The following is a 25,830-nucleotide window of genomic DNA, read 5'->3' as shown; positions in this document are numbered from 1 at the left end:
CTCTGTACGAGTCGTCTTTGGAGTCTAAGACGTACCACATCTCGTCTTGTCGCATGATGAACCAGGTGCGGGGGTATTGTGTATTTACCAACCCACATTCCCAGTCGCCACTCAAATGCATGGGCTGTGGCGATTTGGTGGTGAAATGTGTCAAGGTATTGCTGGGGAAGTAGTCGAGCGAGCTATAACTGGGCAGCGTCACGTAAAACATGTTGGTGAGGTGATCTCCTCCGGGCGGACTGACCGTCTTTCCATCTGGCGCCGGAATACACTTTCACGGGGGGTACGATGGCTGGAGGCGGACGCAGTCCGGTCTCCGCTGTTGTCCCTGGGGTCGTCTGCGTGGCGTAGTGGTGGTAGTGCTTTTGGTGATATACGTGAAAGTAGGAGGAGTGGTGTACACGTAGGGGGGAGAGCGAGAACGGGCGGGCAGAGACCGGGTAGTGTGTCCATCTTATCCCGCACACAATCGCGCCAGCGATCGTTGATTGCTCGGTGTCGCCCCAAAGCAGAGCAGCCTTTCGCCCTAAAGCGATGAGGACGCTCACCCCTCGCTCAAACTACCGGTGGACTTGGCGGTGGGTGCGTTCGTCGGACTTGGGTGCTGCGCGGCTTGGTATTGATCTTGAAACGCACGGTACCGTTGAGGGATGTGGTGATACCGCTGTTTTTTTCAACGTGCAAGAGGGTCGTGTCGTGGAGAATCTATGACATCTCTAGGTTGAGCACGTTGAGGGCTTTGACAGTACTGGGCAAGGGGTACTCGACCAATGCCCCGCCTCCCAAGGTAGTGATGGTGCCTTGGCTGCCACCAGCAACATGTCGATGTCTGAGATGGCTTCTACCAGGTTTTGACAGTTGGTAAGGTAGTTGAGGATGACATCTTCTTTGGTCGAGTAAAGGGAAACGTCGGGTCGGTAAGCTCTCCATACGTGGACGAACATGGCGCCGTCAGGGGAGGTCAGAGTGGGGGTCTATGGGACACTTTAGAATCTCAATTATCTTGTCATCACGCACCTCCACACACAGCCACGTGTGTGTGTGTGTGGGGGTGCTCTGGCAGAAGAGGGTCAGCAGAAGCGGATCGTTTCATACTGACAGCGTGGCGTCTCTCTGGGTGAACGTGGCCTGGCGTTAGCCGGAGGTCGGATAGCCGGAGAAGCTTGCTCTCTTGCTCTCAAGCGACTCAAACACCTTTTTTCCGCTTGCACTTCTGCATCTAGTGTGAAATAAATTTATTCCATACACCGCACACTTCCCACAACAGCCACATCCCACTTTGTTTTGAACTCCTGCCCGTGTTAATCACAAATGCTGAATCTAAATGGACCACGGACATATTTATGATATTTATGCATATTTGTGAAGGAAAATTCAGGATTTATATATAAGAGTTAATATGGCCCAGTAAAAGAAGGTGGATAATGTCGGATATCGCTAGCTTGATTACACGAAGACGGTCATTTTTAGGATCACGACCTATATGACAGTCAATATACCGTATATGAATGAAACATAGGACTGTATCTGATTAGTCATGTTTTTTTAAGTATGGCTAAAAAGATGAATATAAAACAACAGCTGATTGGCTAATTATACCGGAAACCATGATAGCTATGTCGAGTGGTCCGAGATGTCTCCACCAATGGAAAACTCGTGTGTGTCTGTTGATTGAGGCTGATGATTTGTAGTAAACTACGCGTCAAAGCATTTCTATAACAGCCCCCAAACAAAATGAATGTTTCTCGTGAATAATCGGAATTTCTGAAACAAAGTTCAACACAAGCCAGCAAAGAACTAAAAAAGTATATATAGAAGTACGAAATTAAGACGGATTCATGCAAAGAGAAGCAGTCAACAGATTTTAGTGAAATGTTTTAGATAAATGATTTAAATCAACCACCAAATCCTGTATCATGCTAGTTTATTTTTCTTGGAGTGAAAAATAAGTGCCTGTCTATTTTATAGCATAACAATCACGCGGTGCGAGATACATCCCAACTTCATTTTATTATTATTTTTTTTTCTTTTTTGGAATGACTGAAATTGTTTTGGTTGGGCCGTTTATATGTTTAGTATACATGCAATTAATTTATACTTTTCTCGTTATTAATCTTGGCGGTCTCCCGTAAAATATTGCAAACACAACTTCTTAGAACATTTGTATGTGTTAAAACGATATAAAACTATCTGTCACCCACTTATTCCATACAATGTTCCGGTTTGTCTGGCTGATAGACACACAGGGCTGGTTGGGTTCAGTATTGGGCCATTTCCCGCTACTCTGTTTTATCTGCTTTTATCTGAGGGGGACAGTTGCAGGGATGCGGATCATAGTTAACTTGCCTTTCCTTCTTTAGCCATTTGCAATTTCTGTATGTATATTACCTAAATCCAAGCGTACGTAATACACGAGATTATCGTATTTTGTTATATCTACTATATATGAAACTAAATATAATAGGGCAAAATGACCCACGAGCCTCGAACCAAAACGGTCGCTATAGCTCAAGCTGGCTTCCTCTCCGGACGTACGTGGGAAGATCTGCCAGCAACATGCTCCGGGCTTTTTCCTCCCACCATAATGCTTGACTCTGTTGTATGTGTAAAGTGTCCTTTAGTGCGGAGTAAAATATCGACGGCAAGATGGGTACAACGTCCTATACGAAGTCACATACGTGGACTTGTGCGCGTGGAATTGTAAATAACAAGCTACGTTTTGCATAACACAAAATCGATTGTTTTTACCTGCATCCTGCCAGTTGTCGTGTTTGTTCTATTATTAACAGTTATCGATGATGCAGCCTTCAGTTATGTCAAGAATGTTGCCGTAACATACTGGTGAATACACGATCATAATCCTTTTCATTGATCGGAAAGCATAATGATAATGACAGCTGCTCAGTGGCAGACAATGACCAATTGTGCAGATCAATAGACTGAACTTTTTAAATTAGGTTTAGACAACAAAAACTTTCATATACTTTAGAAAAATAATCAGTTTACAAAGTTCAGGCTTTATTTCATATAATAAATTTACGTATGTTACTAGTATATATTTGTACATTATATTATTATTATTTGTGTACTGTTGCATCATAGAGTTAATGCAGCCACAGATAAAATGGTTATACAGGAATGTAAATGACGTTAAATCATTTTTTTTGTTTCGATACCCTGATTTTACTGTTCCAAGGCATCAGGTGTTGAATACTTTAAATGGGTGTAAAAAATGTGTTTTTGATCAAGCAGGAAACCAAAGCAAAGGTAGTATATCACTGTCAGAATTTTTTTCCTTTACTGTTGAATAGTTGTGGTGTAAATCAGGCCCGCACAGGACTGAAAAAAATCAAAATTAAATCCTTAAAGCCTCACATGTCACTGATGTCAGTAAGACATACGAGTTCAGTGACGAAGACTTACCCCGGGGACCCCGGTCACTCATAATACTAACTGACAGGGTGTAAGGATGTAATCTTGAGTACGGCATAAAACAAAAATCAAGTAAATAAATAAACAAATGATGAAAAGACAAAGACTTTAAGTGAACATTTGCATGAAAGATCCTCGCTGTTTTGAACAATGAGATCGCGTGTTCGAATCCAGCACTCTCTGTTTAGACTGTGGCTTTCAGTCAGAACTTTTTTTGGTTTGAGCAGACAATTTATTTACACTGGCCACTCTCACATTCTCCACTCACAAACAAGCCGCACGTGATGTAAGTGGAAGATTCTAGACTAGAGTGTTCACACTAATAAATAAACCCAAAACACATTTTCCTTCACATGCGCAATAAACACTCCAAGGAGCATCACAAAGTTTAGTGTTAAGGTACGCGACTTCCAACACAAGATGCTGATTCAATTTCGACTTCCGTTAGACATTTTTCATCTAGGGCATTGATCACACCTTTGCTCACCGCTACGTCCATCTGAGACCACTAGGCTTCCCGCATGGCGTGCAATATTGTACTTCACAGAGATAACCTAATAGGCAAGTTTCGAGTTCGAATTATTTCGTCGCTGAGGTAAAAAAGTGTCGTAGTGTACCATGTGACTTGTCAGAAATGTAACTGTTTTTGACCACATTTATTATGAAATTATTATAAAAACCTTTCCCAGAACGTTATCTGTTGTAGAGGAACTAAGGAGAATACTGAGGAGATGAAGTTTCCTGATGGAAAGGAAAGTGTCATTAGTGCCTGCAGAACACGGCGACACAGGTTATCAGTAAAGAATTGTCAACAAAAGCTGCCTAACAAGTCACATGATAGTCACATGACAGAGCAGAACTCTCTTTACCTTCAGCAATAAAAGAGCTCGAGAGCGAAGATCCCCTATTGCCGTTTTCAAAGGCCATATCTTTTAATTAAATTATGTCAAACTCAAGAATTTATATTTTGTAAGAATAAACATAGAACACGTGGAGGACATAGCGCCACACTGGGATATTGACACCTCAGCTTGGATTTGGTGGCACATTTGGTTAACAATGAATGACATTTGTGTTTAGCTGTTACATTATCCACACCCGCATAAAAAAGGCGCGAAATGATATCACTGATTTCAGGTGATCATTATCGCTACCGTCAGCGAAACCGAACATTACAGCATCAAAGCTGTTGCCAGTTCTCTGCCATCAAAAGTATATAAGTCGCTTCGAATTTGTCTAATTTGTCATTCGCCATCATGAAGATCTCAATCGCCCTCTTGGGCTTGCTAAGTCTGGTCGAATTCAGTGGTAAGTTTTTCGAATTCATTTCTCTGTCTATTTTTTTAAATTCAAGTTTTATACAAATTCCACCAAGTCCTCGTTTTTTCCCTAATTTATATACGAAAAGAACACGATACTTTATTATTTGACCAAAATATGAAAACAGTTATTGAATGTTATTATAATATTTTAATGTTTATGACTCTTTACTACCAAGTCGAATCCGGATATGCTCATTGTCTTTGTTTGTTTCATTGTAACACAGACAAACTTTTGTAAGAACAACATTTATATTTAAAAGCAAAGAAAACACGAACGTGAAATATATGTGTGATGATAGACCATTAAAAACTGTACACAAAAATAGATGAATGTTTTTAATTGTTTTTTCAAATGTACTTCAAACTTTGCTTAACACACACAAACTGCTGTATTTCGTAATGACTATATTGGGACTAGCGACGTCACATAACCTTTTTGCCACTTAACACACACAAACTGCTGTATTTCGTAATGACCATATTGGGACTAGCGACGTCACATAACCTTTTTGCCACTTAACACACACAAACTGCTGTATTTCGTAATGACCATATTGGGACTAGGGACGTCACATAACCTTTTTGCCACTTAACACACACAAACTGCTGTATTTCGTAATGACCATATTGGGACTAGCGACGTCACATAACCTTTTTGCCACTTAACACACACAAACTGCTGTATTTCGTAATGACCATATTGGGACTAGCGACGTCACATAACCTTTTTGCCACTTAACACACACAAACTGCTAAATTTCATAATTCTAAATACATATACATATAGATCCATGGATGCATTATCCGAATGGACCACAATATTAACTATTTCAAGCAAAACGTATCGATGTGAGGTCACTGATACCTTCTGAAGTTCAACAGACAACCACAGATTTATTTATTTGTTTGATTGGTGCTTTACGCCATACTCAAGAATATTTCACTTATACGACGGCGGCCAGCATTATGGTGGGAGGAAACCGGGCAGAGTCCGGGTGAAACACACGATCATCCGCGGGTTGCTGGAAGACCTTCCCGCGTACAGCCGGAGCATGAGCTGGACTTAAACTCACAGCGACCGGGTTGGTGAGAGGCTCCTATGTCATTACGCTGCGTAGCGCGCTAACCAAGTGAGCCACGAAGGCCCCCAGAGACAACCATAGAATCTGATTGTTTAAAACCATTTTACTCTTTTGGAGAATATAAAAAATGATAATAATTTTCATGGATTTTCATGTGACATATATACTTTATTTTAATGTTTTCCTTGCCTTTAAAATCTTTTCGATCTTGAACCAAATTTTACGAAAATTTTTCCTTGATTTTTCGATACACTGCAATAAAAGCTTTCCCACTGATGTCTAAATTTGTAAAGGCAAATTATACAACCGGGATTTTGTTTGTAATATTCAAAATTTGCGAATACTGTATTATAGCTAATTCGATTTTTTGGTACGATATCTAAATTGGTGAATACTGCAATATAACTGATCCGAAAGTTTTTTCAACGATATCTAACTTCGTGAATACTACATCATAACTGATAAGAAAATATTGCTGTGATAAATGATATATTTATGAACACTGCATTATTGAATTGAATTGAATTGAGTAGAATGTTTATTCACCATACGTAAATATGCGTATAATTACATATCTCCTAAATGGCGGGAATAAAGTCCGAGGGACTTGTTCTCTCTGTGACTCATTATCAAATAATAATAATAATAATACATGCTTGGTGAGGAGTGATAATTATTGAACAATTGTATTAACAAAAAGCAAATTTACTTGGAAAAAACTTCACATAGAAATGTAACACTACAAAAACCTAAGTTAACTATACAATAGTGTGAATAATATTTTGTGTGTCACCTTCTGTCTCGTAGATTGTATGACTAATGTGGATCAAATATTGTTAATGAAAAAAATCTTTTACCTGGATTTGAATAAAGACGTTACATTGATTACTTTGAGGTTTGGAGGAAGCCTATTCCACTTCATTGGGGCTGATGATCTGATGAAATGTGTGGATAGATTTGAAGTTAGAAAAGGTACATGGAGATTGAAAGAATAGGATCTGGTTCTTTCGTGAAGCATTAGTCGTGAAGATATTGAATATAGGGAAATGGACTGATATATCTGTTAAAATATACCGGAGAAATGGCGTTGAGCATGCAAGGTTGTGAAGATGTTATCTATAAAGGTAGCAGAGCGAGAACATACTCGAGTAGGTTTTGTAATGGAAGGAAAAGGGTAATGACACTTCATTAGTTCAAAAAAATCTTTTGATGGTAAATGGCTATCACACTTGAATAAGTCTACGTTGAAGTCACCTAAGATAATACATTTTTTTTTGCCGGTATATTACGAAGGGCTGTGCTTAGTTTTTCATTAAAAAGACACACGTTTTTGCCTGAATGGCGATAAATAATTCCAACAACATAGACATTTGAATAAGCAGCGATCTCCACAAATAAAGACTCATATCCACAATCTTCATCGGCCGTACGTGAGAAGGTCTGCCAGCAACCTGCGGATGGTCGTGGGTTTCCCCCGGGCTCTGCCCGGTTTCCACCCACCATAATGCTGGCCGCCGTCGTATAAGTGAAATATTCTTGAGTACGGCGTAAAACACCAATCAAAAAAAAAAAAAAAAAAAAATCTTCATCGAGAAAAGAGAGATCATCGCGTATCTTGCAAGACTCAAAAGAGCTATTAACACAGAGTGCAACAACTCCACCTTTCCGTATATCTCGAGAGGCAAAATATAAAGTGTAGCCTGGCATAGAATATAAGCATTCGGTTAACGGACTGATTCACCTTTCCGACAAGGATTAAGAAGTTAAGATTGAGAGTATGGATAAAGGATGTAGTAAACGGGAATGTAAATGAAAAGTTGAAAACTGATTTTGGCTATCATAATCGAGGGTTTCGAGGTGTTGAGTAAACTTTTAGGGCTATAGTAGTTGGACATGTGAGAGTCTAAATTACCCCAATACGCAATTTCATGTTCGTTGTCATCAATATGTGTTTTAGATGCATCGTTATCATTCAGTTTAATTGGATTGAAGCACATCAGGTCAATAATATCAAGATTATATGTTGGGACGGTGGACGAGGCAGTTGATGATGAAGTAGGTGTTATGGAGGGAACATCATGGAATGGCAGGTGGGAGAATGAATTGTGAGGTGGAACAGGCATAAAAGAGTCCGTGTCATTATCCATATTTAGTTGAGTAATATGGAAATGATTCTGTACAATTTTTCCACATGAAAAAACTGGGATGAGTGTTAATTATAGGTGTAAGGTACACATAGAGAAGTAATATATTTAAAAAAAATACTTAATGAATACAAAGAAAGTGAAAAGCCGATTATAAAAGAGCCACAATATTTACACAAAAAGCTAAAATTAACCATACGGTTGTGTAGGATTTTCTACAAATCACACGACAAGGGAAGTGGATGTAATTAACAAGAGGTGTCAACAAAGAGTCAAAGGTACATAGTCAGTGCGATGTGGCTGGATATAGTGATACGATGGCGTGGGTTGAAAAGCGTGCACTCACTGTGGCTACGACACGGGGGTCACGAGCAGTGTCATGGCACGGCTCATGAAGGGTCAGACCGGTTTTCACTGTACAGAGTCTTTCAGTAAGAACTTGTGAAAGGTGCATGAAACCAATGTGCATGCTGACTAGTTTTAGGAAAGTATGGTGTGCTATATTGAGGGAGCTACCGACAGCTACCCAATACCACCAGGTAATGCCACAGGCGTTCATGGGTACACATAGACTTGTTTACATTAGGGTGGTTCTGCATCTATATACCTCTATTAGACACACACACACACACATACACACACACACACACACACACACACACACACACACACACACACACACACACACACATATATATATATATATACCGTTCAAGGCAAGTGTCAAAATGAGAACATGGTATGTACATGTAAGATGCAACTGCGCATTATCCAATGTATGCTGATTAACATACAGCTGCGCATAGTCTAGAGTTACCAACTGGGAAACGAAAGGAGGGGGCATATGTTTGGATACTCAGCGAGCGAATCGCAAGGTTTCGAGCGTAGACACTTCCTTATTGTCAACAAATAAGCACAAAAAATGCACCTTTTTCCCTTCTATGTAGTATCTGTTCATCAGATCCCTAGCATTGTTTTTTTCAGCACATGTATTCAGGGATCAGATCTTCAGTTACAAATAAAGATGAATCATTCAGAAGTTCCTTGGCCTTAGATAAAACTTCTCTTTGCTGGGGACGGTACAAGAATTTAGCCAAAATATGGCGATTTTGATCCTCTCTTTGTTCTCCCACACGGTGTGCGTTTTCAATATTGATGTCCATCAGTTCCATCTTGTCTTCAATAACAGACTTTACAGTCTGGAAAGCATTTTCATCAGATTTTTCATTAATTCATCCGGAACGTAAATTATATCCCCGACCATACCATTCCTGGTCAAGGATTTTTTTCTTGAAGGTCAAGGTTTACCACAGAAAGTGCTTGCATATTGGATTTAAGTTTTTTAATTTCCTCAGCGTGAATCTTCTGCACTTTGTCCATGATTTGAACGATATAGTCAGTATGGTGTAGAAAGAAATGAGTTCTTTTAATTTGAGAGGGGCGCTCGAGTGAACTTTGCTGAGTTGCATGTACCTTGTATAGAGTTCGTTGAATGTCACTCACCGAATTTATCATAAAATCACGGAACTTTTTGTCTTCAGCGGGTTGTTCAACGATCTCTTCAGTCTCAACTATCACTTCTCCCTCGTCGCCAAGATCACTATAATTTAGACCCTTAAACTGGCTTTTCGTGGGAAGATCTAAGACTTTTATCAAAGTTGTCCGATTTCTGAGGCTTTGATGGCATAAAGCCGGTCCCAATAAGAATGGCTAGGATTACTTCTGTTCACTGAACATTGCTGTGCGCTGCTGGACACTGCCGGAGCGCCACAAAAAGCACGTCCTCACCCAAGCATGCTTATGTCGAATAAATGATCGGAAATTTTTTCTGTGATCTAAATTTGTAAATTCTGCATTTTAGCCTATCCGACAGTTTTGCCGTGATATATAAATGTGTGAATACAGTATAAAATTTCATCCAGAATTTATTTCTTCAAACTCTGAACACAGTATTTTAATTCACCCTAAATATTGTTAGAAACTACATAATTCACTACTGTGAATTCCAAAATATTTTACACAGAATAATTAATAAAGCTTTGTTGTTCTGTGTTTTATGATATGATCCCAGTCTATTCATTATAGGAGATAATTTACAGCTGGGTTTTATCAAACCCAACCTGCATGTTAATACAAAACTATTTTTTTGATTTTAAGTCTTTGGTTTTCCGTTCTTTCAGGTGCCTCGTTTTTCAACTTTGGCCCACGAAAACTACCACCAAACTGTAGAACATGTAAGTCAAGTTACGATGATTTTTCCTCACACATTAAAATCTCTCTACCTCCAATATGTCGTCGTGATATAATTGCTGTCATCAAAAGATAACATTTTGTTGCATGTGGGTGTTTTTTATTACCTTGCTAACACAGTAGTACACACAATAGGGGAGGTTCGAGTTCGAACTCTTTGTGTAACTGAAGTTTAAAAGTCCTACTGTGTGACGTTACCTGTCAAAAACGTTAGGCTACAGTTGTGATTCCGCTACTATTGTGGGATCACATTTACTATAACAAAAAAAGCTTAAAGGGTTATTTCGAGTAGACAAAACATCTGTTAAGTTGAGAAGTTTCTAAAGGAAGAAGCTGTTATTTGTGCCTCTGGAGTAAGTGATAGGTAAATTGTTGTCAACAAAGGTTGCCTAACATTTTTCACCGGTGACATGATACAGAAGGGCTGTTTTTACCTTCAACGAAAAAAAAAACTCAACAACCCCACCACCACCCACCCACCAACCCACCTTGTTCAACTTGCTTGATGTAGTGTATCAATATAAAGCAGTGGGATTTGACTTAACTTTACCAGCCCTTAACTAGTGCGGTCACAGGGTCGAATCTACTTACGGCCCTGAGTCACAGGTTTGTCAAATATCTGATGATCCGGGTAGTTTTACCTTTGAAATATTCTTGAGAAATAAATAAACTTAATAATATTAAGTATGTAATAATAAGTTTGTTTTGCTTTTAATACAGCAGGATTCTGGTTCTTCAGAACAGTAGTCTGTAAGAACAACCACCATAACAGCAACCCATCTTCTAGTAAGTACACCTATGCCAACGAACTGTATAGTGACAGAGCTACTGCTCTTGTACTTTAAATTAAAAAATGCCCCCACTCAAAAAAAAATATTGATTTTCATTATTTTATATACAATTCTGAGTGTATCCTTTGGGTTTACTGAAAGTTTTCCTTGTATTCAAAACTCTAAATCAAAATTGTACTCTTTGTTTTTTTTTCTTTTGGATATTACTGTTTATTCCTGAATATATTCATTTTTCCTTCGTTGGTTATTTATTTATTTATTTATTTTACCTTTGTGTTTTCTGTTTTGCTGTTTCCACCAAAATTGTTTGTTTACCACTGAATCTACTGAGTTTTGGTTTCTCTGCCTGATTTCAGATTATTGTGTGTGCTCGGGATCAGGCGACCCTCATTACAAAACGTTTGATGGCGCCACCATCCACTTCATGGGCATCTGTAAATACACCCTGGCTAAACTTCTCGACAAGACGAACAAATGTTACTTCAACGTCGAGGTTAAGAACGAGCACCGTGGCTTCAACAAGAAGGTCGCCTACACACGATTGGTTGACGTCAAGATCCAGGATTACGTCATTCGTCTTCACCAAGGACGTCGTGTCTTCGTAAGTACTGATTGATGCAAACCTGTCATTCAAGACAACTTGTTTTGACCAATCATAAAAGATTCTTGGAAAAAGTGGACAAAGTGTCCAACTTACAAACACAATCTCATGTCTTTTAGACGTCTTAAAACGAGAGCGCAAAAAGGAGCAGGCCATGGTCCAACGATTCAAGGTGGGCGCGTTTCATTTGTTTGTACACACGAGGTATGGGCTCAAAATATTTGATTCCACCCACTCTCACAACTTGTGGGACCTTGGTCGTTTGCGCAGTCTAACGTTCGTTTGATGATTAATTGTTTCCAGGCAAAGTGATATGTCGCGTGTGGGAAAGTTCGTCACTAACATGCAAAAGGTCGCTGGCACTCCTGTTTCTACTCCCTATAACACTGACAGTCATCATGTAAGTGAAACTTAAAATTTTGAGTATGGCGTTAAATAACACATAGACAATCAATCAATCAACTGCAATAGCCTAAATTTACATGAGCAGTTAAAATAAAACCCTGACTAAGTTAAATTGACACAAGGCGGTATTTCACCCGTTACGTGTCATCATTTGCCAGATATCACACTGTCGTCACTGCTCTGGTTTTACTCTCTATGCTGTAGCCGTATTTCATCGGCTACGTGTGATCATTTGCCAGCTGTCACACTGTCGTCGATGCTCTGGTTTTACGTTCTATGATGTAGCCGTATTGCACTGGCTACGTGTGATCATTTGCCAGGTATCACACTGTCGTCACCGCTCTGGTTTTACTCTCTATGGTGTAGCTGTATTTCAAAGGCTACGTGTGATCATTTGCCAGGTATCACACTGTCGTCACCGCTCTGGTTTTACTCTCTATGCTGTAGCCGTATTTCTCCGGCGACCTGAGATCATTTGCTAGCTATCATGCTGTCGTTGCTGCTCTAGTCTGACTCTCTATGCTGTACGTCTACCACACTGTCGTCGCTGCTCTGGTTTTACTCTCTATGGTGTAGCCGTATTTCACCGATTACGTGTGACCGTTTGCCAGCTATCACACTGTCGTCACTGCTCTGGTCTGACTCATCGTGAATAGCCTTGATAAATAAGGAACAAATCCCCATAACTTGTAACTTGTAATCGTACTGTCCAACGGTAATTTTAAATTTTTTGTTATCAGTTTAACGTTAAGTGTTTTTCTCCAAACCTTCAGATAAACAAGATGGAGAAATTCTTACCGATCACCTTGGCTAATGGCGTCGCCATCACTCGCAGCGGAAACAACGTTGTGGTTAAAACAGTCTGTCGAGCTGAAATCATGTTTGACGGAAACCACGTGGTTACCGTCAAAATACCAAAAGAATGGGGCGCTAACAAAATGAACGGAATATGTGGTTCCTGTAACAACAACTCCAAAGATGACTTCATGACCCTAGAGGGCATCAACGTCGCCAAAAAAGGCAACAAATATAACCTGATTGGAAACAGCTATAGAGTACCCGACGACTCGGATCAGCCACATTTCCAGTAAGTTGACAATTATTCTGAGGCTACTTGTCCAGTAAATTGATACAATCACCAAGGTTACTTTTCCATTGAGTCGATACAAGCACCAAGGGTTCTTGTTGTTCAGACAATAATTCTGAGGCTACTGTTCCGTTAGGTTAATACAATAATTCTAAGGCTACTTTGCCATCAAGTCGATGCAATCAATCTGATGCTACTTTTCTATTAGGTTTATACAATCATTCTGAGGATACTTTTCTATTAGGTTTATACAATAATTCTGATGCTACTTTTCTATTAGGTTCATACAATCATTCTGAGGTTACTTTTCTATTAGGTTTATACAATCATTCTGAGGATACTTTTCTATTAGGTTCATACAATCATTCTGAGGTTACTTTTCTATTAGGTTTATACAATCATTCTGAGGACTTTTCCATTAAGTTGATACATTGATTCTATGGGTACATATGTGGTGTAAAAGAGACTTATCAGAATCTGTTTGGATACAATAACATTTTTTATGGTTGGATAATGTTAATTACCTGACACACTGAGAACTCTTCAGTGATCTCATAAAAACATTCAATGGCCGTCGTTCCGACATATGTTAATCTAATACCAGTGACTAGTTTCCAGTATATATTGATCAGTACTTTCAGGTACACTTCTGCTCAACTGTTAAGGTAAGAGCTTTCTTTTAGGTAGATAAAGCAATACCAGTGTTTCAATACTAATCCATCCAGATCCAATCTCAGTCCACCTAGAACCAATGTCAATCCAGTCAGACCCAATCTCAATCCAGCCATACCCAATCTCAATTCAGGTAGATCCAATCTCAATCCAGCTAGAACCAATCTCAATTCAGGTAGAACCAATCTCAATTCAGGTAGATCCAATCTCAATTCTGAAGAACCAATCTCAATTCAGGTAAAACCAATCTCAATTCAGGTAGATCCAATCTCAAATCAGCTAGAACCAATCTGAAATTAGGTAGAACCAATCTCAATTCAGGTAGAACCAATCTCAATTCAGGTAGATCCAATCTCAATTCAGGTAAAACCAATCTCAAGTTAGGTAGAACCAATCTCAATTCAGGTAGAACCAATCTCAATTCAGGTAGGTCCAATCTCAAATCAGGTAGAACCAATCTCAATCCAGCTAGAACCAATCTCAATCCAGCCATATCCAACCTCAACTTAGGTAGATCGAATCTCAATTCAGGTAGATCAAATCTCAATTCAGATAGATCCAATCTCAATTCAGGTGGAACCAATCTCAATCCAGCTAGAACCAATCTCAATCCAGTCAGATCCAATCTCAACCCAACCAAATCCAATTTCAACCCAGCCAAATCTAATCTCAATTCAGCTAGATCCAATCTTAATCCAGCCACATCCAATCTCGATCCACCCGTATCCAATCTCAACCCAGCCTGATCCAATTTCAATCCAAGCAGATCAAATCTGGCTTTAACCAGTTTCTATCTCAAATCAGACTCATCTAATCCCACTTTAGCACACTCCAATCTCAATCTTAATCCCAATCCAGTCAGATCCATTCTCAATTCAACTAGATCCAATCTCAATTCAGCTAGATCCAATCTCAGTCTAGCCAAATCCGATTTCAGCCCAGCCATATCCAATCTCAATTCGGGTAGATCCAATCTGAGTCCAGCCAAATTCCATCTCAACCCAGCCATATCCAATCTCAATTTGGGTAGATCCAATCTCAACCCAGCCGTACCCAATATCAATCCAGCTAGGTCCAATCTCATTCCAGCCAAATCCAATCTCAGTCCAGCCAAATCCAATCTCAACCCAGCCTGATCCAATCTGAATCCAAGCAGATCTAATCTGACTTTAACCAGTTTCTATCTCAAATCAGACTGATCTAATCCCACTTTAGCCCAATCTCTAATCAGTCAGACCCATTCTCAATGTAGACAGATCCAGTCCCAAGTTAGCCAGTTCAAATCCCAATTTAGCCAATTTCTGTCTCAAATAAGCCAGTTCCAAATAAGCACTTAACAGTACAATGTCACACAAAATCAATGACACATTGGTTTTCCGTTTTAGATGCAATAAGATTCCACCATTCCCAGAGTGCACCGCCCAGCAGATGACTCTGTTCCAGAACTCTCCTAAATACTGCGGCCTTCTCAAAAACAAGGGTGGATCCTTCGGGGGCTGTATCAAGAACAATCTGGTTGACATGGACGGTTATATGCAGAGCTGTAAGATGGACCTTTGTGCCAACTACCAGTCAGCCTTGGAGGAGAAGACTATCTGTGAATCCCTGGAGTCAGCCGCTAAGGAGTGCGCCAGCAAGGGCATTCTGATCGACTGGAGAACGCCAACTTTCTGCCGTAAGGGAACCATTTGTCGCTTTTAACAATCTAACCAGAGTTGATGGACAATTCTTAATTATGACAATAACAACAAGGGTTAAGACATTCTGACAGCCATTGTATACTGAATGAAACATAGTTGATTTATTTATTTGATGAATTGATGTTTTACGTCGAACTCAAGAATATTTCACTTATACAACGGCCTCCAGCATTTTGGTGGGAGGAAACCGGACAGAAATAACTTTGTAAAACAGACCCCGCACTTGACGGAAAAAAAAGCTCAGTAAAGTGGATATAAATTTTATTTATTTATTTATTTATTTGATTGGCGTTTTACGCGGTACTCAAGAATTGGTGAGAGGCTCCTGGGTCATTACGCTGCGCTAGCGCCCTAACCAACGGAGGTCCCCCCCCCCCCCCCCAACTGGATATAGAGGCCCACTACCTTAGGTATGTCTTGTAAAGGAAAAGCTATGGTAAACGCTGTGTAAGCTAATAGAACGGCGCTGAAGATCCCGCACTATTTAGACTTTAGTTAAACTCAATTTGACTCATTTTATTGAGCGGGGCTTGGCAGGTCTTGAACAATGACGAAATCCAGATGGTGTTAGAATATAAAATATCTTTCCCCTTTCAGCCATGACATGTGGTGCTAACGAAGAGTACAAATTCAAAGCACCCGGATGTGAAGCCACGTGTGTGAATGACGACGTCAGCAACTGTGGCGATCCCCCATCAGAGGGGTGCGTGTGCAAAAGCGGATTTGTGAGGAGTGGAAACGCATGCGTAAAGAAGTCTGAATGTGGATGTGTGGACAACAATGGCGATTACTATCCCGTAAGTTACCACAGGGTTCTATGAATTGTCATAGAAGTCTGCGTTGACACGAATTCTTGGTTGGTGTTGGCTGGTGTTTGAGATATTAGGCGTGTACTAATCCACCGATCGGTCTGATATACAACACAACTGTATTGGCTTCAACGAAACTACTGTATATTATTTTGGGTTGGAGCAAGCAAACCGTGTATTTTTGTAAGATGCTAAGCCTCAAGTGGGACTACCGGCTTTAGCAGCTTAACACGAAGGTGTCTAAAATTATCACAAGTAGGGGTTCACCCCCGCCCCCGGTCTTCACCATAACCCCACGGTCAACAAAGCACAGAACATTAGGTGTTGCTTTCTTTGCTGACAAAAGGGTCTTCTCCATAACATTATGTTATCCACATCAGGCAGGTTAACAACAGCCCTACGTCAGGGGGTTTGTCAGGTACCCGGCCAGGGGCGGTGGTTTCCGCCCATCTACCCCATATTCCCTCAGACTATAAACCCTGATTGTTGTCCTGCGTGGCATGCGGCATGAAAATCTCAGTCTAATGATTAAATAAACCGTTTTGAAGGCCTAATTTAAAAAAGGTTGCTTTTATGTTCTTCAGCCAAGTTAATGGTATTGGCAGAGGTAAAGTGAAAGTGTTGAAAGTCATTTTGAAGCACCCACAAAAGTTCAATATCAAAATATTCAATATGTGTAAGAGTGTGTATGTATGCTTGGGGTTTAACGTCGTACTTAACATTTTTTTAGTCATACGACATGGAGGAGTCATTGTGTGCACATATATTGTGTCTTCTTGTAGCAGGGCCTGTCCATGCCCCCAAAGTACTGCTACCATTGAAGTATCACGTCGAAGACACCAGACATAACACCCCACCCAGACACATTATACTGACACCGGGCCAATCAGTCATATTCCCTTTGCAGTAACCTCTCATTGCTGAGCAAGGCATTAGCAAGTAAAAAACATTAAAGTCTTTGGTGTAAGTTACAGTAATTGTGATGCCCATATTATTTATTTATTTATTTGATTGGTGTTTTACGCCGTACTCAAGAATATTTCACTATGGTGGGTGGAAACCGCGCACAGCCCGGGGGAAACCCACGACCATCCGCAGGTTGCTGCAGATCTTCCCACATATAGCAAGAGATTAAGCCAGCATGAGCTGGACTTCAACTCACAGCGACCGCATTAGTGAGAGACTCCTGGGTCATTACGCTGCTGTAGCGCGCTAAACAACTGAGCCACGGAGCCCCCCCCCCTCCCATATATTTTTACAAGTCATGCATTGTCACCAGTGCTTTGCTTCGTGTAATTTAATGTCAATATTTCATTACTTTCTCAGATGGGATCCGAGAAGAGGACAGAAAACTGTGGCGAGGTGTTCCAGTGCAAGTTCGTCGGCGGCAAAAGTGTTCTGAAGAAGATCCAGAGTGGCATCACGTGTCACAAAGACGCCACGTGCGGAGTTCAAAATGGAGAACACACGTGTGTGTGTAAACATGGATACGCTGGGGATGGCATCAAATCCTGTATCAATCTGAAAGGTGAACTGATCGATAAACCAATGAGTAATTCAATCGCTATGACAGAAAAAACATCAGCTTTCAAGATTGCATTTTCCAGTCTCGTACGGTATGAATGAACTCCATTTCGTTTTTTACACGAACATAACAGTCACCTTAAACAATTGAAATGGTAGGGTGTCGTTAGGAAAGGTCTCCTCTGGAATGCATGCATAAGTGCTCCTCGCAGGGGTATTTACCTCTTTGTGTGGTGCCATGTCAGTACTTAAAATATTTTAAAATCATTTGAATTGGTTAAAAATTCAAATTTTGAAATGGTTAACTTCGTACGACAAATATAATTAAAACTCTGAAAGAGTAAATCAATTTAAATTCAGTAATGTTTGCTAAGTGGAATACAGCTAAAAGATATCAATGTTTATCAAAGCAATACATCTAAACTACATCAGGTTAGATTCAAATATCGTTACGATAAGTTAAATTACATTGTAATGATAATGTTCTTTATTTTAACCAATAAGAACATTTGCCCCTTTCCAGATCGTTGTACCTGTACCGGAAGTGGGGACCCCCATTACTACCTGTTTGATAAACAGAGAATTGACTTCATGGGCGTCTGCATGTACACCATGAGTGAGTTGACCCAGAGGGCCAATAAGTGCTGGTTCAGCGTTGAGGTCAAGAACGAACGTCGTGGTTGGAACAGGAACGTAGCCTGGACGAGAATGGTGGACTTTGCCATCTACGGACAGAAAGTCAGAATCCTTAGTGGACGCCGTGTTCAGGTAAGGGTGATAAGAGGACCAATTTGATAGGTTAATGCTGCTTTGTTAGTTTTCAAGTTTTGTGTCGTTATTCAGTTCTATATAAATACAAAGAATGTGGGAAATAAGATTTGGTTTTGCTTCAGAATAAATGAAAAAAATACACAAAAAATCATTAATACAGAAAGTTTCGGTAAAGGCGCACAGCCTGTAAACCAAAACAAACCGCACGATCATCGATTATTAGATGCTATTTTGGTAAGCACCATCATGTCGTGGAAATTTACTGTGAAGATATACTGCGTCCTTTTGGCAATTTTGAGTCAACTGCAAAAACGAATCAACATTCAAACTTGTGGGTCTATGGTGTTATACGATTTTCGGTTTAAAATCTTAGGTTATGAAAAACAGAAAAATATAAAATGCCTCGAAACACAAACATTAGCACAGGAAATATACACCAGATTTTGATTATGGCAAAATCACAAAGCCCCTAAAAATCACATGATTATATGGCTTAATTATTTTGGTTTAATTAAGCCATTCTATTAATTTTACAGATCAATGGTCGCACAAAATACCTTCCTATCGAGCTGGCCGGTGCCAAGATGCGAGTCTTCTTCAATGGTAACAACGTTCAAGTCGACACCGACTGTGGCATCACCGTCCTGTTTGACGGATACGGAAAGGTAGTTGTCAACGTGCCAAGTCACCTTGGCAACCTTCTCCAAGGTATCTGTGGTAACTGCAATGGTCGTCAGGATGATTTCAGAACTAAAGATGGCACTGATGTGTCAAATGACAGAAACCGATTCAATCTGATCGGCAGTAGCTACTCCGTTGTCGACGATTCCGACGCCATCACCAAAGGGTATGTTCAAATTGTTGTTCCATTTCCTCTCTGACAAATTACTTCAGTTTAGTAGTTGTATAAATAGAACAAGAATAAAAAAAAGCAAAAATAGTCTGAATAATAATCTTCTAAGTGAAATCAGGGAAAACATGTCTTTCATTCGCCAGGAGTCACGGTGACAAGTTTCACCCGGTTTCCATCACCCATATAACCGTTGACCACCATCGTATAAAGCAATGATTAATCAAATTAAGCAAATGTTTCTTACATTTTCATGATATAGGGTCTAGATGTAGCTGTTTCAGTCAAAAGTGTTTTACATGTTATTCACCTTGTACTTAGTATGATTCATAAACAGGCTCGCCTTTTAGATTCTACATTACACAGAACCTATTTCCCTGAATAAGTAAATGATGAGTCCGAAATTTGGGTATTCTCTTTATGTGTCGCTTCATAGTCTTCGTAACTGATAAAGTGACACACGTTTCACTTTCTCCACAGTTGTACCCCTCCGATCGACCCACCCAAAGAATGTCCAGCCGCCTTAGCACAGGCCATCACGGGTGACGACATGTGCGGTATGATCAAAGACACGGCCGGTCCCTTCAGAGAGTGCATCCTGGCAGGTGTGGTTGACGTGGAGCAGTACTTCGACAGTTGCCGTTTTGACATCTGTCAGTATGATGGCGGCAAAGGCTTCACCACCGAGGAACTCGTCTGCGACTCTCTATCCGCTTTTGCCGCCGTCTGCAATAACTACGGCTACGAAATCTTCTGGAGGACAGTTGATATGTGCCGTGAGTTCACACACAGTTTTCACGGCTTAATCCCGCGCTTTTTCAATTCAATCTGTATAAAATTTAATCTGTATTAATTGCACATTTCATTACTGCATGTGAATGTACTGCACACTATCTTACCACGTCTATAAGAATTGCTCATTATCTTACCACATCTGTATGAATTGCACATTATCTTACCACATCTGTATGGATTGCACATTATCTTACCACATCTGTATGGATTGCACATTATCTTACTACATCTGTATAAATTGGAAATTATCTTACCACATCTATATTAATTGCCCCTCACCAGTGTGAGTTTGAGTCCAGCTCATGCTGGCTTGACGGCCTCTGCGGCCATGTGTGGGAAGGCCTGCAGGAACATGTGGGTGGTCATGGGTTTTGCCCAGGCTCTGCCCTAATTTCCTCCCACCATAAAGCTGTTCGCCGTCTAATAAGTGAAATATTCTTTAGTACGGCGTAAAAAAACAATCAAATCAATAAAACAATAAATATTAATCCCAGCTTACCTTGCCACATCTAAATGAATCGCACTTTACCACTTCTGTATTTATTGCGGATTACTTTACCACACTGGTATTAAATGCACCTTCTCGTACCAATTCTGTATGAGTTAAAGCTTACCATACCTGTATTTTTTTTTACCACCCCTGAGTAAATTAAAGCTTACCAAACCTAACCTGCATTGGTTACAGCCTTACCTTGCGGTCCTAATGAAGTCTACACCACAGCCGCCAACCCGTGTCCAGAGACCTGTAACGGTCGTATAACGGGAGCCGCCTGTAACGGGTCACGTGTAGAAGGCTGTCAGTGTAAACCAGGGTTCGTAATGAGCAGTGACCTGTGTGTGCCCAAGGCCAAGTGTGGGTGTAAGGACAACCAGGGCAACTACTACCCTGTAAGTATAAACCTGGAATCAGTATTTGTAACTATATCTAGGTGTCATCGTTGGGGAAGTCCTTTATGCTGTCTATATAACAGAAAAGTTTTGCCGCTTGAAGAAAATATGGCCTTAACTATGTAGTCTTTTGTTCAACCGTGCCTTCGTAGTGACGTGCTTTTGCAAGAAAGCTAGGACCCATGTCAAAATGCTTCGGTAACCTGGATGGTTTGTCTATGACTGATTGGGCTGTTTCCTTCAGTCAGGATACCTGGCAAGGTACGGTGATGGAACTGTTTCCTTCGGTCAGGATAGCTTGCAAGGTGCGGTGGTGGGGCTGTTTTCTTCAGTCAGGATAACTGGCAAGATGCGGTGGTGGGGTTGTTATCTTCAGTCAGGATACCTGGAAACTTGCGGTAGCTTCCTCCAAACTCCTTCCATTAACCAATCTGCGGTCATGTGAGCGAAATATTCCCCAATACGGCGTATAATAAAAATTAAATAAATAGATAAAAAAGTAACTGGTCATAGGTGGAACGTGGCACACATGTAGATGAATTGTCAAATATCAGAAAGATCAGATCCCGAGGTGTTCTTTACATTTAAAGGTTGTTGAAAGAAGTGCCAAGTAGATAGAATTTATTTCAGTTTTATAGTAGCTATTAAAAGTGCATACTTTTTCATTAAGGCTTTTACATGCAGTAGCTTAACTGTCTCTCTAGCATTATAGTAGTCTCATCTGTTTATGCCGGGTTTCACAGTGCTGCATAAGTGAATATATAGCGAACAAACGACGCGGCTACTGTACGTAGACGTTCGATTATTATCAAATAAAGAAACAAGTGACTGCATCCTTCAGATCGGTGCTGGGTTCCGCAGCACGGACTGTTCCACAGTATTTTCCTGTAAAACGGTCAAGGGTAAGGGCAAGCTTGTGTCGGAGGCCAGCGGTCAGAAGTGCCACAAATACGCTGTCTGTGGAGTTAAGGACGGTGAGATGGGATGTGTCTGTAAGGATGGCTATGCCGGCGATGGCGTCCACTCCTGTAACAACACAACACGTGAGTCAAGTCTTCAATAGCCATGTCCACTCTACAGACATAAATGTACATACCTGCAGGCTTGTGTTACGGACGCCTTTGACATGTGGGCTTGTCACACAGGCTCTTTACATTTAAGCTTTTGATAGGTAAGCTCTTTGATGCAGTGCCTTGTCGTGTATACCCTTTGCTTGTAGGATCCTGTAAGGAAGGCTCTTTCCATGCAGAATCTTGTCACGTGAGGTCCTTTCAAGCAGGATCTTCTCGCATATCATGTTTGCGTGAAGTTTGGAAACAGGTTATCTAGTAGGCTCTTCTCATCTAGGATCTTGTTACGTACATCACTGGCAAGTTGTTGCCGTGCTGGTTGTTGACATGCAGGCTGCTGACACACATGTTGCTGACATGCATGTTGCTGACATACATGTTGCTGACATACATGATCTTGAAGCATGAGACTGTTTTCACGCAAGCTCTTATCACGGAGGTCATTAACACGCATAATGATGTCACGTAAATCTTATCATCCAGACATTTCTCGGTTTTCAATTTACCGATAAACGTAACCACTCATGATAATCCTCCATGAGTTTTTAATCTTGGTTCTTCCAGGACTAATCTCCCCCACAAAATGAACTTTTACTGTTATTATTATTATTATTATTCCACGTCTCGACGCTTAGCATAGGCGATAGTACTTGCTAACTATGACTATTGGCACGTGATATCTGGTGTTATCGACATGGTGTTTCAGTGAGACAGCACCATACACGACTATGTCGAATACTGCTCTGTAGGCCTACCCTTCGCAATGGGGACCAGATTACCACTTACAAAGAGACTCTGTCGCTAGGTGACAGAAATTAATGCTGAACACAATTTCTCCAACGAACAGCCTATCACAGTCGATCTAGATAGATTTATTTATTTAATTTGTTGGTGTTTTACGCCGTACTTGAGAATTGTCACTCTAGATAGAAATCTTTGCATTAAAGACGAGGTTACCTCTGACATTAAACCATGTGTTAAAGTCTCTCTCTTTGTTTCCCTTCCAGCAAAATGCCGATGCTCCGTTATCGGAGATCCTCACTACAATACATATGACGGACAGTTGATCCATTTCCAGGGGACATGTCGCTACACCCTGACCCAGTCCACCACCACCAACGACGAATGTGCCTTCAACGTGGAGGTGAAGAACGAGAACCGACACGGCAACAACAAAGTTTCCTGGACAAAAATGGTCGCCTTAAAGATGTACGAACTGGAAGTTCTGCTGCTCCCCAAAAACAAAGTCTTAGTGAGTTTTGTAGTAAAATAGCATCGTATTAAAGCATCACATGCAAAACTTAAACAATTAGGCATTGCATTTTATGTGAAGACAGCTTCACATTGTTTTATACCAACAAAATAGTTGTCATTCGGAAACATTTCATCTTATTTGCAGTTGCGTCTTGCCCTTAAGGTAAATTGTTTCCAAGAACGTCATTATGAAAAAGAGCACTGTTAGCGATTTAGAATTAGGCCTTTGAAAGCATTTCACGCAATTTAACCAAAATGTCTGTGATTTATTTATTTGATTGGTGTTGTACTCCGTACTCTAGAATATTCCACTTATACGACGGCGGCCAGAAATATGGTGGGAGGAAACCGGGATAAAAATTTAATACTGGAACAGAAAATGTGAATCCAACAAAAAAAACCCTTTTTTCAACGTCATCAGGTCGACCGTAAAGAGAAAGTCCTGCCATTCTCCATGAAGGGTGGAAAGCTACGAGTGTCCCTGGTAGCCGGCAAGGTACAAGTCGATACCGAGTGTGGCATCAGCCTCAGCTTCGACGGTATCAAAGACGTCATTGTTGAGGTTCCCAAAGAGTACGCCAACAAGATGACTGGAATCTGCGGCGACTGCGATGGGGAAAAGAATGACTGGAAAACAAAAGAAGGAGATGATTTGTCTAAGCACGAGGCAAACAAGAGATATACCGACATCGGCAACAGCTACATTGTGGAGGAGGATTATTATCCGTCCGATAAAAAGTGAGTATGTTTCCTGAGAACCTTGGTTTGTAGGTATGATTTGTAATACATGCGTACAATGTTATGTATATTTAAGGGTCGACTTTCACTTGCTTCCACTGTTTTCTGGATGTTCATTGCAATATTCCATATTGTTTGGCGAAAACTTGCCTGCGCAAACAAAATGTAATAATAAAAACGGAAAGATTTTGTGCAAGAAATCATTGATACAGAAATTTATAAAATTTAAATGGACTTAATATCAACAATAAATCTGTGAAGCAAAAAAAAAAATAAATCAGCAGAACCACTACGAATTTCAGAGAAGAATTTCCAGGAAGTAATCTCTTAAGTTCTAAAATAATATGATAGAAATGTTCAGTTAGAAATCCATGGATTCCCAAAATTCGATAATAGAGGAATTTTGAGTCACAACTTTTTATTGTCAAAGGTAAAACAGTCCTAGTGTGTCATGTGACTGGTAAAAATGTTAAGCAAACTTTGTTGACATAACTTCCCAGGTTCACATACGTTCAGATTCTCAATTTTCTCCATCAAACGTCTCGTCTAAATGACTTTTGATGGCACTTTTCAGACGCCTTTTGACAGGTCACATGATACAGTTGGACATTTTCGACCTTCATCCATAAAAGAGTTTGAACGCAAAACTCTCCTATTGAATTCTCCTCTGTCTTTACAGGTGCAGTATAGTTAAACCACTACAAGGGTGTGGCAAGGTAAGTTACAACAAGTTTGCCGGTACCGATTATTGCGGTTACATTATTGACATCACTGGTCCCTTCGAAGAGTGCATCCAGAGCGGAATGATCGAAACCAAAGGTTACTTCGAGAGTTGTCGCAAAGACCTGTGCGCCTACAAGAAACAAGGTCACCTGAAAAAAAAAAAGAGCTGCGTAAAGAGCACTTATAAGAAATGGTTCAATGGCACAACTGCTTAAAGGCCACCGGCATAAACTTGTTCGGGGCCTGCGCGGCCGAGGTGTTTAGCGTGTCAGCTCGGCGCAATGGCCCAGCAGCCTCTCAACAATGCGGTCGCTGTGAGTTCAAGTTAAGTTCACGCAGGCTTCCTCTCCGGCCGTACCTGTGGATGGTCGTGGGTTTCCCCAAGGCTTTGCCCGGTTTCCTTCCCCCATAATGCTGGCCTTATTCTTGTGTTCGGCACAATCAAATAAATAGTGCAGTATTACCTTCTCCAAAACATTTTCCTGAGTTTTGAAACCCAGTCGAGGTATCACCATGACAACCGTCATTTTTTCTTTCGCCAGGCGACGAAAAACCGCAAGCCATGCCACGTGGACGCTAAGTGCAAGGTGGTCGGAGACGACAAGAAGTGTGTCTGTGACAAGGGCTATGAGGGTGACGGGTTCACCTGCACTAAGATTCCACCCACAACAACAGCAACAAGTAAGAAATAAGAATCCTTTACTTTTTTGAGTTGGCTTGTGACGACCATCGGCAGGCTGCTGGCAGACCTTCCCACGTACGGCAGGAGAGAAAGCCAGCATGAGCTGGACTTGAGCTCACAGCGACGGGAGTATATTTTAAAGAAAAAAAAGAAAGATATGCCATAAGAATTAGAAAAAAAAATTCTAGTTAGTTCTAGGCATATTTATATTTCTTAATAACCCTTCTTTTTTATGCATAT

At 40.5% G+C, this 25,830-nt stretch overlaps 1 protein-coding gene across 1 annotated transcript; it reads left to right on the top strand.

The window, feature by feature from the left end:
- Nucleotides 1–4,661: 4,661 nt before the first annotated feature.
- LOC135464530 (zonadhesin-like) lies at nt 4,662–25,600 on the top strand. Its single transcript, XM_064741955.1, has 17 exons — nt 4,662–4,740; nt 10,161–10,214; nt 10,951–11,016; nt 11,378–11,622; nt 12,801–13,114; nt 15,172–15,461; nt 16,084–16,283; nt 17,622–17,823; nt 18,343–18,587; nt 19,127–19,437; nt 19,921–20,216; nt 20,921–21,123; nt 21,965–22,166; nt 23,201–23,445; nt 23,869–24,185; nt 24,865–25,078; nt 25,451–25,600. The coding sequence occupies exons 1-17, from the start codon at nt 4,689–4,691 to the stop codon at nt 25,598–25,600; spliced, it is 3,606 nt and encodes a 1,201-aa protein (XP_064598025.1). The 5' UTR covers nt 4,662–4,688.
- The last annotated feature ends 230 nt before the right edge of the window (nt 25,601–25,830 follow it).

The sequence above is a fragment of the Liolophura sinensis genome, chromosome 4 (assembly GCF_032854445.1).
Source record: "Liolophura sinensis isolate JHLJ2023 chromosome 4, CUHK_Ljap_v2, whole genome shotgun sequence".
In the NCBI taxonomy this organism is placed as follows: Eukaryota; Metazoa; Mollusca; class Polyplacophora; order Chitonida; family Chitonidae; genus Liolophura; species Liolophura sinensis.
This window is presented reverse-complemented; position numbering and strand designations above follow the sequence as displayed.